Source organism: Silurus aristotelis (assembly GCF_946808225.1).
Source record: "Silurus aristotelis genome assembly, chromosome: 12".
Classification (NCBI taxonomy): Eukaryota; Metazoa; Chordata; class Actinopteri; order Siluriformes; family Siluridae; genus Silurus; species Silurus aristotelis.
Genome location: NC_139585.1, coordinates 26,220,663 through 26,231,535, shown reverse-complemented (window position 1 = coordinate 26,231,535; position 10,873 = coordinate 26,220,663). Strand labels below are relative to the sequence as shown.

Here is a 10,873-nt window from a genome sequence, read left to right as displayed (position 1 = left end):
TATGACGCCTATATATAAAAAAAATTATTACAAATATATGGTCATGCTTAGTTGCCCCTTCTACATGATCTTTGCAGGAGGAGGCTAAGCAGTTGACGAACCAACAGAAGGCAAGCTCACGCTCAGACTCTCGTGAGGATGAGGTTTCGCCTCCCATGAACCCAGTGGTAAAGGGCCGTAGGAGAAGAGGGGCCATCAGCGCTGAGGTCTACACCGAGGAGGACGCTGCCTCTTACGTGAGAAAGGTCAGCAAGCCCTAATGACCTTCAGAACGAAAAAAAACACCATTAAAAACATTATTACACATTTGTAAAACTCACTGGCCAATTTCTGCTTTGAAAAGGTTATTCCTAAAGACTACAAGACCATGGCAGCACTTGCCAAAGCTATTGAGAAGAATGTGCTTTTCTCACATTTGGATGACAATGAGAGAAGGTAGGATTTCATTCTTTTTAATCCGAATTGTATCAGTAGTAATTTACAAGTTTTTTTTACTTTTTTTTTACATCATGAATATGTTTGCAAAATGTTTAAAAACTGGAAACTTTCCACGGGAATAAACTGGGAATTTACAAATTTGCATATTAGCCTATAACAGGGAACCTAAATGTAGATAACAATTTTGGTTAAAACAAGCTGATTTAATGCAATTTTAGTGGAATTTCTACACTGCACATTTATAAGTCAAATGCACACTGCACACTTAACGCAGGGCCACTGAGGCCACGCCCCCTACATGCACTGTGCATTCGTCCATCACATAACACACATCGTTTCTTGAATCCTGCCCAAAAAATAATAAAAAATTCTACCTTGGCGAGTTTTCATGTAAATAACACAAATATCACACAGATTTATGTTTTAAAACTTCCTTGTGCTATGTGTAAGCTATTGTGCAACCAAATTATACTAACAATTAAATCAAAGCCTTATTATTATCATTTATTTATTTATTTTTTTAAATCTGTATTAGTTTGCATGTCAACTTATAACCAAACTAAATGTTTATATTTATGATTGTATATGACCTTTTTTGCCCCTTTGCAACCCCAATCATAACACCTTTCTTTTTCTTCCCTCACAGTGATATATTTGATGCCATGTTTCCAGTCACGTACATTGCCGGAGAGACTGTTATTCAGCAGGGTTTGTCATTTACCTAATTAAATCGATTTTAATGAAATGGATTAAAAAATGGATTAACGAATCCATTGTAATAACGAAAATGGATTTATTTATTAACATTAAAAAATTTTTTTTTACCTCCGAAGGTGATGAAGGTGACAACTTCTACGTAATCGACATGGGTGAAATGGACGTAAGCATCTCTCAGGTCTTGTGACCTGATTAGAATTTGATGTTATAGAGCGTATCTATATGCAGATTGGGCTTAGCGCTATATGAAAATTGTAAACGACAGCCTTTAGAGTAGCGGTCCAGTTTTCACTCCGTAACAGATTGTTTTGTAATAACAATGTGTGTGTAATTGTATTTGATACACTTTGACAAGGCTGTTGAACTGATTCCAGGTAGTAAATGTGCCTTCGGTTTGTTTCCTGGAACGGAATAGGTTTACGTGAACAACGAGTGGGCAACCAGCATCGGCGAAGGTGGCAGTTTCGGCGAGTTGGCGCTGATCTATGGTACTCCCCGAGCGGCCACCGTCCAAGCTAAGACCAACGTCAAACTGTGGGGCATTGACAGAGACAGCTACAGGAGAATACTGATGGTAACGGGATACAGGCTGTAACGAATGAAGTGCTTTCATATGTTTATTTATTTTTATTCATTGTCTATAACTGCAAATTGACCGCCATGTCTATTTTCAGGGAAGTACTCTGAGAAAGCGAAAGATGTACGAGGAGTTCCTTAGTAAAGTATCCATTCTCGGTAAGTGTCGCCTAGATTTTGACAGGGAGGAAACACCGCTGCATAATATATGACCCAAATATACATATAAATATACATAAATAACATATAACCTGTCTAAAAATTTCCCTTGTATAAATCTACAAACACCTATATAATATACAACGATCAGGAAACTTTATGACCTGAGCGGTGAAGGGCATAGCACTTTTATCTCCTTTTGTGTTAGAAGCAGGAGAAATTAAAAAAGTTTAAGGATTTGAGCGAGGGAGACAAGGGCCAAATTGTGACGGCTAGACGACTGGGTCTCCAAGGGTCATGGGCAGCCAAGTCTCATTGATGCACTTGAGAAACGAAGGCTGGTCCGTGTGGTCCAAATCAACAGACGAGCTCTTGTAGCTCAAACTTCTGAAGAAGTTCATGCTGTTAATGCCCCACGCGTCAGGACTGTTCTGGCAGCAAAAGGGGGACAACACAATATTAGGCAGGCGTTCATAATGTTATACCTGATCGATGTACATAAAGTTATCCCTGATTGGCATATAATCTATATAAATCTACATATACCTATATAATCAATGACCTGTATAATATCTATTATTATGCACCAACTTAATATATAACCTATTTAAATCTACATACACCTATATAATATATAACCTGTATAAACTTGTATAACTATATCAATTATATAAAAAAAGGAAGTAATCTTAGTACATATATAGTTTACATGAATACCTTCGTGGCAAATCCCTACAACCCTACAGTGAAGCACGGTTGTGGTAGCATGCTGAGCACATGTATTGCTTATGTGTAAAACAGATAGGGTTATGCCAGTTAAAGATGCAGCTGCCAAAAGTGCATCGTTTTCGCAGGGCAGTGGTTGTGTTCTGGCCAGCTGTGTAAGAAACATGCTGCAGGTGTAGAAAGGTTCTGCGTTTGCTGTTATTTGGTTACATGAATATTCATAAATTTTCAAATATTGTAAAACCTTTGTTGAGCATAGAGAATTATTTTCTTTCAAATATGTACATTTTAATTACAGAGCCTCAAATCATAATTGGTTATGTATTGATCATCATCCAAACATCTAAATTTGCAGCTTTAACACGTTTGCTGTTGGTTTGCAGAGTCACTAGATAAATGGGAGCGTCTGACTGTGGCTGATGCTCTGGAGCCGGTACAGTTTGAGGACAGCCAGAAAATTGTAGTCCAAGGAGAACCAGGCGATGAGTTCTTCATTATACTGGAGGTACCCGTGTGTTTTTTTTTTTTTTTTTTTGTTTAACATAGTCATCTTTTGCATGTTGCCTCGCTTAAGCTCACGTATGTGTTTGCCAGGGATGTGCCGCTGTACTGCAGAGGCGCTCTGAGAACGAGGAGTTTGTTGAAGTAGGTCGTTTGGGACCTTCAGACTACTTCGGTGAGTACATTTTGAAATTTACAAAAATACAATATCTGATTGGAAGGATTATGTTCTGTAAGGTTTACGTGTTCTAAGGAATGTTTTTTATTTTTTAATATATATATTTTTTTTATACATTTTAGTTCATTATCATGTATTAAATTTCGGTTCTGCCAAAGCTCCGTTATTGGCCTTGGATAATTATAGTCAAATGTGTATCAATGTTAAGACTATTTCTTAACGGAAGTTTAAGCAATACCTTGTTCAGAGATATAATCTAATTCAGGGGTCAAGAAACTACCGCCCCTGGACCGAATACAACTGGCGCCCACATTGGAACAACCCTCTGAACAATGCCAGAGATAAAGTTTGAAAATTTTATTTTAAATATGTTTGACTTTTACCATATCTGTATTTGATATTAGAGGTAGACTTTTAAACCAAAATGTCCCTAATTTGTTAATAGAGGTTGAGGCACCGATAGTTGATTGCTGGAATTATCAGCTATCGGCAAAAATCCATAAGGATAGTTTTTCCGGTCCACTGTCATTATGAGAGCGGCCTCTAGAGGCGATTCACTGATGCCACGTGGCATTTGTTTTTACACACGACACATCAGGCTGCATGGAGAGCACAAGATTTATTATTTAGAATATATGCATTATATAATTATTATGAATATAGTTATATACATTTTCTTTAGCAAAATTGTATTATTTAGTACAAATATTTTTTATTAAAGTTCACTACTATTTTACATGGAGTGTTATGTTTGTTTGTTTTTTTATCCAGTATCCATTTTAAAAACCTCTAGTTTCCTCTAGTTATTAACCTAATTATTTGTTAGCTCCACCTACCGACCATATGCATATTCATAAGTAAGTTCATGTTTCGATTTTAATAGCAATGAATATGGAAAAAAAATCCATTATGATATTTCATATATAAATATACAATTTTTGTCTCTTTTACATTCAAATTGTCCGTTTCTTTCACCGAAATGATTACCGCTTTTGATACCCTCTGTAATCATGTACTTCTTCACTTCTCTGTGAGATGGTCCTCGGATGAGCATATCACAATGGTACCTCCAAAAATGTTACTCTCCTTAAATATGGTGAAATGATTAATGACACAAGCTCTGCATGTGACACTAATGACACAAGCTCCCCGTACAGGATTGATCGGCCAAGCATTCCAACGAAATCTATATAATTATATATCAATTGCTTTAAAAAACTCCGCAAAACACATGGAATTTTACCATCTCATGGAGTTTATCCTTGCCACCTCCATCCTTTTATTTTTGTATATAGCTACTTTGGGACTGTCGTTCAATTAGAATTGTGCGAATAGAATGAAATGAAATTCCCTGTGTCTTCTAGGTGAGATCGCACTGTTAATGAATCGACCACGCGCCGCCACCGTGGTGGCCCGCGGCCCCCTGAAATGCGTCAAGCTGGACCGGCCACGTTTCGAACGAGTTCTCGGGCCCTGCTCAGACATCCTCAAACGCAACATCCAGCAGTACAACAGCTTTGTCTCACTGTCTGTCTGAACACAAAGAAAACTCTTTAATGGTGGTACGGTTTTCCCATCACGCATTTGGCTTCTTTTTCCTTTCCTTTTTTTTTTCTTTTCTTTTTTTTTAACTCTTCATTCATCGCTCGCCGATTAATGCGTACTTCATCTGCGCACGAACAAAAAATACTTTCTCGGCATCGACAGCAGACAATCAGTAAATCCACCGCCTTTCCCCGGCATCGTTTTTTTAAAATCGAACGAAGGGGTGAGATTATATATATTTTTTAAAAGAGTATATTGGACTGGTTTTCTTTTCTTTTTCTTTTCTTTTTTTTTTCCGTTCCTTTGCTGTAGTAGTTTACTAAGAATAGATGAGGATAACCGAATTAGGAGTTACTTGGTGAGAATTTTTCCCTGACACATCCATCCAGAGGAACTGTGCGCATGCTTTTCTAATGCTAATACTCTGTCTTGCCCTCACTGAAGTTTCTCAAAGATATGCACATGTAATATGTCCTTTATATTGTTCCTGATGTGAAGGAATCAAGAAATATATATATAATATAATATAATGGAACACTTCTATCTATAACGTCTCATCAATGCAGCAGCAACAACAACACAAAATAATGCAGCTCAAACGTTTCAGTTAACGCGGAAAAAGTGATTCTAGCCATCGCAGGGACATTTTTATCGCATTTCTACTGGTGTGGTGCGAACAAAATACCCATCCCGCGTGTGGAGGCTCTCCTTCAGGCCGGAAACACCGTATGCATGAGAGAGATCTGAAGACATCGTCCAGAAACATCCAAAATTAGTTTGGAACTGCCAGGAATTCGCTAGCAACTCAAACAAGAACTGAACAGAAAAGCATTTTTTTTTTTATTCATTATTATTTTCCCACTAGATCTGTTATATGTTGCGTGTAAAATTTTTAAACATATCATTTTCTGGAATACAGCTAGTCCCCATGTTAAGTCTTTTCCGATCTTACGATATTGATGATGATGATGATGATGATAGCCATACGCCAAAATTGTACCAATTTAACTAGGTAAATGTAGCAGCGTATTTATGTGGGCCGTTACGTTCAACGGAGTTCAGTTGTCTCGGTGTCGGAGCTCGTTTTATTTTTTTTGGCCTTAAAGCCCAAATTTAGCTGCTTTTTTTTTTTTTATCTACGTCGCAGGACACCCACACTCTTCCAACCGCATGTTTCGTCCGGCTCCGCCCATCCACGTGCTAACCACCGCTACTTGTTTATACAGTACGGAAGTGTTAAATATATACTGTCATTTTTTGCATTATTAACATATTACTGTAAAGTATACTACCCAATACTGATCATCATTCTTTAAGACTCTTGGGTAGGCTAGATCAGACCAAGATTAGACTTGAATTAACTTTCTGATGTGTGATGGGACTGTTGAAGACCTGTAGCTGTCGGATTTTGTGTTTTGTGCTGCTGCTAAATGAATGAATGAACGGTGTACAGATGTTCTTATTAATATATAAATAAATGTGTACACACACACACACACACACACACTCACACACACCTCTCCCTCCCCCCACCCCCTACTATTTAGTTTCTCGGCACGTGACAGAATTTCTGACCGTTTTTTTTTTTTTTTTTTTTTCTTCTTCTTCCTGATCCTGCATTAATTTTTTGTCTCGTTCCGACACTTGCACCAGGGTTTTATTTGAATTTTTATTTTTTTGTCTTTGAAAACTTTTTTCAATTAGCTTCCGTGCCAAAATCTACGTTATATTTCAAAAATATTGCAGTCCTAATACCAGCCAGGAATATTCCCAGTTCTCACGATAGCAATTCCGCGAAGGATTTAAAAGACTGTAAAAGTCCAGTATTAGCGTAGTTGTTACTTTTATGGTCATTTTTAAAAAATCGGATGCGTCTCGTTTAGGAGCTTTGTGCCATATTCATTAACGTACACTTGCTGTTTTTTTTTTTTTTGTTTTGTTTTTCCCCGGAAACTTCATCCAACAAGACATGCTGTGCGAAATAGTTTTTGCGGTTTTATGTTTGTAGAGGTCAATAGCACAGTAGAGATTGTGTAGGAAAAATGACACATTTGTGAACCTCTTTGCAGGGCTTTTTTTTATTTGATGAAGGTTTTTAATTTGATTGCTCTTGTATTTACAGAATAATTGTTTTTTTAAGTGCGGAAACTTTCACGGTTCAGTCATCTCGAACGGCCAGTGCGCTCTGTCATCACTGTTACGTTGTACAATTGCTTCACTTTCTATTTATTATAGTGTTTTATGCCCACAGTTTCTCACTCACAGTCTATATTGTTATATCTTTCTATGTATAAGAATATATATTTATCTAGCTTTGCTTGCCTCTTCTTTTTTTTTTTTTTTCTAGCCCAAACTTTGAGTTTGGATTGTGACACCTGCAGCCATTACAACTGCCGGTGCCATAAACAGTGGACCATACGTTCTTTTGCTTTGTGTGTGTTTTTTTTTTTTTTTTTTTTTATTGGATTTGATTTGGTTTCCAGTGTGTCATTAACTTTTTGTTTTTCTCTTTGGTATAGCTTGTCATAATGGCAGTTTAAAGCAATAAAAAGTTGCTGAGACATGTTTGGACTCAGGTTTTTTTTTTGGGATTGGATTAGTTTTTTTTTATGTTTGGTTCTAATAGAAACGCTACACAATTCTAAGTTCATATCACAAAATGCTTAAATACTGTAATCGTAATAATGTAATGGTGCATCCCAAACACAAGGGGGCCGATTTGGGGGGTTTTGGTTTTGGTGCTGATTATTAGCTTAATGTTTGTTCAGTCAAGAAAAAAAAGGTGCTGAAAATGGCTACGTTTGGAAATGGAAAGTAAACTTGAATAAAACTGATCTCCACTGAAAGTTAACTTTGATTAATGTGCAGGACAAAGGGGAAAGGGATTGCTAATATGTTGAAATACCGTGTAATCGTATCCCCTGGCTAACTTCATTTTTCTTACAAAAGAGGCAGTGTAGGTTTTTTTTTAAGGAGACTACACACAATTTCAGACAATCATGTTAATCTTGAGTAGAGTAGGGATGGTAAAAATCACAGATTAGCATCGATATAACGACGTGATGCATCAATTAAAAAAAAATTACAATAAAAAAGACGACATCGGATACTAGTTGGCATTTGTATCACGATGCATTGTTTTTAACATTCGCAAAGGTAAAAACACATTCTTGGTGCGTTCTTTCAGCTACGTGAATATGACGTATCACCACACATGGCATGTCTTGACAAAGGTGTGTCCTGAGACTAGAATATAGATAGAATGTAGATTAACATGGCAGAGGTAAAGCTGCATCTTCCTGGAGACAACAGGAAAAGAACTACTACATCGCTATAAATATAACAGGAACAAAAACTTTGTAGTCTTAAATGTCTCATCAAATCCATCCATACGTATTGAATTAAATAGCAAAGCTAAAATTAAACGTCAAAAACCTCAGCAGGATGTGTCTGCATGTCTGTGTCTTAAGTACTGAATGAGGTTCTCCTTCCCTTACATCTAAAAACACACTTATTCTAAGACTTTCTTCCAACAGAACGTCAGTGGCCTCGCCGACGAATTTCATACTCATCTGGGGGAACTTATATGAACCCGAAAGGAGTTTATTTGGCACAGAAATACTTCGTCATATGCCCAATTTGTTTTTATTTATTTTTTATTTTGCCCATGTTCAGTATGAGAATCCAAATTTTTAGCAGTGTAAATTAGTAAAAATGTTTGAAATAGCATTACATCCCCACAATTTTCAGGAAATACAAATGATACACTTTTTTAAAAATGGTTTTGATTTCTTTGGTAATAATTTCACGGTGTTGCCATTGAAACAAGGGGTTAAGAACCGATTACATTTTTCTTTACCATCATTTACATGTACAGCATTTGGCAGACGGCCTTATCCAGAGTGACTTACATTTTTTTACAACTGTGCTACGATGGGGTTAAGGGCCTGGCTTGGGGGCCCAGATATGACAGTTTGGTGTGGTTGGGATTTGAACTTATGACCTTCAGAGCCAACATCCAATGGCTTAACCACTAAGCTACTTAGCCGCTTTTGTTTTACCAATGAAAAATGAATAAATGTTCTAATGGCAGACATGCTGTATCCTGTACCCAAAAAAAACAACCTTTTTACCTTCTACCTTGACATTTGTGTTACAATAAACCACATACCGCAAGTTGGAACAAAGTTTTGGCGAAGCACGGGTTGCCTGTAAATAGTCCCGACGCTTTTTTTTCTGGCAGGTTTGAGATTCCTCTTGCAAGCTTACAAACTGCGAAGCGAAGAGACAGTCGAGGATTACACGCTCGCTCGCCGTCTGGACTGAAAGCCACAAATCCAATCCATCGTAGACGTTTTAACGGCGTATATGGTTTTCTCAGAAGAACTCGAAGCCTCTCGTCTGCACTCCTGTCCTGTCTTTTTTCTTTTTTCACCCTAATGTGTATTTGTTTGAAATGTTACAGAGAAAAAAAACTGATAATCAAGAGGAAGGTTTGAAAGTTCACACTAACATGTGTTTGGTTGATAACAGTTTATCAACAGTTTTATAAAAAATTATAAAAATTTATTACAAAGTTTTACTTCTATACTTCTTTACTCCTTTACTTCTAACTGGCTGTTATCAACACCCTAATTCAGAAATCTGACCCTGGCTCTTCTTAGCTGTCCAACAACAGGCCAAAATCAAACCTCCACTTTATCTCCAAGATTTTAGAAAAGGTTGTAGCACAGCGGTTATAATCACATCTACTTAGGAATAACATTTCTGAAATGTATCAGTCAGGATTTAGGCCTCATCATAGCACAGAGACAGTGCTGGTTAAAGTGGTAAATGGCCTGTTATTGGCTTTTTGTCTCCTTACTTGTTTTGCTTGACCTTAGTGCAGCTTTCGATGCCACTGATCACAATATGCTTCTTGCTAGAATAGAAAATGTTGGAATAAAAGGAACAGCTCTCTCCTGGCTTAGGTCTTATTTGACTGATCGCTATCAGTTGTTGATGTAAATGGTGAGTTGTTGGAGAGCTCAAGATCTCTGAGGTAAAGTTTGGTGTTCTGCAAGGATCTGTCTTAGGCCCACTGCTTCTCTCTTTATATATGCTGCCTCTGGGTGAAATTATACCTTAACATATTATTCGCTTCCATTGCTATGCTAGTTATACACAGTTGTATATTTCAACAAAGCGAGATGAGACAGATCAGCTTAAAAATCTAGAGGCGTGTGTAAAGGACGTTAGACAGTGGATGCTTGAGAACTTCGCTCTGCTTAACTCGGATGAGACGGAAGTACTTTTACTAGGACCACATGCAGCTAGAAGTAAACTTTCCGATTACATAGTATCTCTGGATGGTGTTTTGGTCTCAGTGTGTACAGCATTCAAAGACCTTGGTGTAATTATTGACCATAGTCTTTTCTTTGAGGTTCATGTGAATAACAGTACCAGGATCGCTTTCTTACTAGATTAGACTGCTGTAACGCTTTACTGTCTGGGTGTTCGAATAGGTGCATAAATATGTGTCATCTAATTTATGCACTCAAGAATGCAGCAGCAAGAGTCCTTACTAGATCAAGAAAATATGACCACATTACCCCTGTTTTTTTTCAGTCTACACTGCTCCCCATTAAATCTCAAATTGATTATTAAATACTATTAATGAGGTATAAAGCACTTAACCATCTCGTGACGCAGAATCTGAGTGAACTTTTGTACCAATATGATCCCATACGCCTACTTAGGTCAAAAGGTGCAGGCTATTTGTTGGTACCTCAAATAATGAAGACTACAGCAGGGGTCAGAATTTCGATATTAGTATGCTGTTGTCCCCTCCCTCTTACTCTTTCACTCAGGTTTGTTGACGGTGGTGTGGTGGGTCATCTCTTATCCCAGAGATCCCTCATCTCTGTGTTACCTTCTGGCCCTTTGAGTTATGGTGCTATAGCGAGTCTTGCCTGAGCCCCCAACTCCACAGTGTCTTTAACGTTTATACAACAATAAGAATACTTAATAATTCATATCTAATTCTTAAGTTAT

The 10,873-nt window shown here is 37.4% G+C and overlaps 1 protein-coding gene across 2 annotated transcripts in view; it reads left to right on the top strand.

Moving 5' to 3' along the window:
- prkar1ab (protein kinase, cAMP-dependent, regulatory, type I, alpha (tissue specific extinguisher 1) b) overlaps positions 1-7,401 on the top strand; it is a 216,246-nt gene extending 208,845 nt beyond the window's left edge. For both annotated transcript variants that reach the window (XM_083557160.1, XM_083557159.1), the window contains 9 exons: positions 78-245; positions 344-435; positions 1,085-1,146; positions 1,272-1,318; positions 1,571-1,729; positions 1,830-1,890; positions 3,000-3,121; positions 3,211-3,292; positions 4,660-7,401. In XM_083557160.1, the coding sequence (XP_083413286.1) occupies positions 78-245; positions 344-435; positions 1,085-1,146; positions 1,272-1,318; positions 1,571-1,729; positions 1,830-1,890; positions 3,000-3,121; positions 3,211-3,292; positions 4,660-4,832 (966 nt within the window). In that variant the 3' untranslated portion in view covers positions 4,833-7,401. The remainder of the gene's footprint in view (positions 1-77; positions 246-343; positions 436-1,084; positions 1,147-1,271; positions 1,319-1,570; positions 1,730-1,829; positions 1,891-2,999; positions 3,122-3,210; positions 3,293-4,659) is intronic.
- The last annotated feature ends 3,472 nt before the right edge of the window (positions 7,402-10,873 follow it).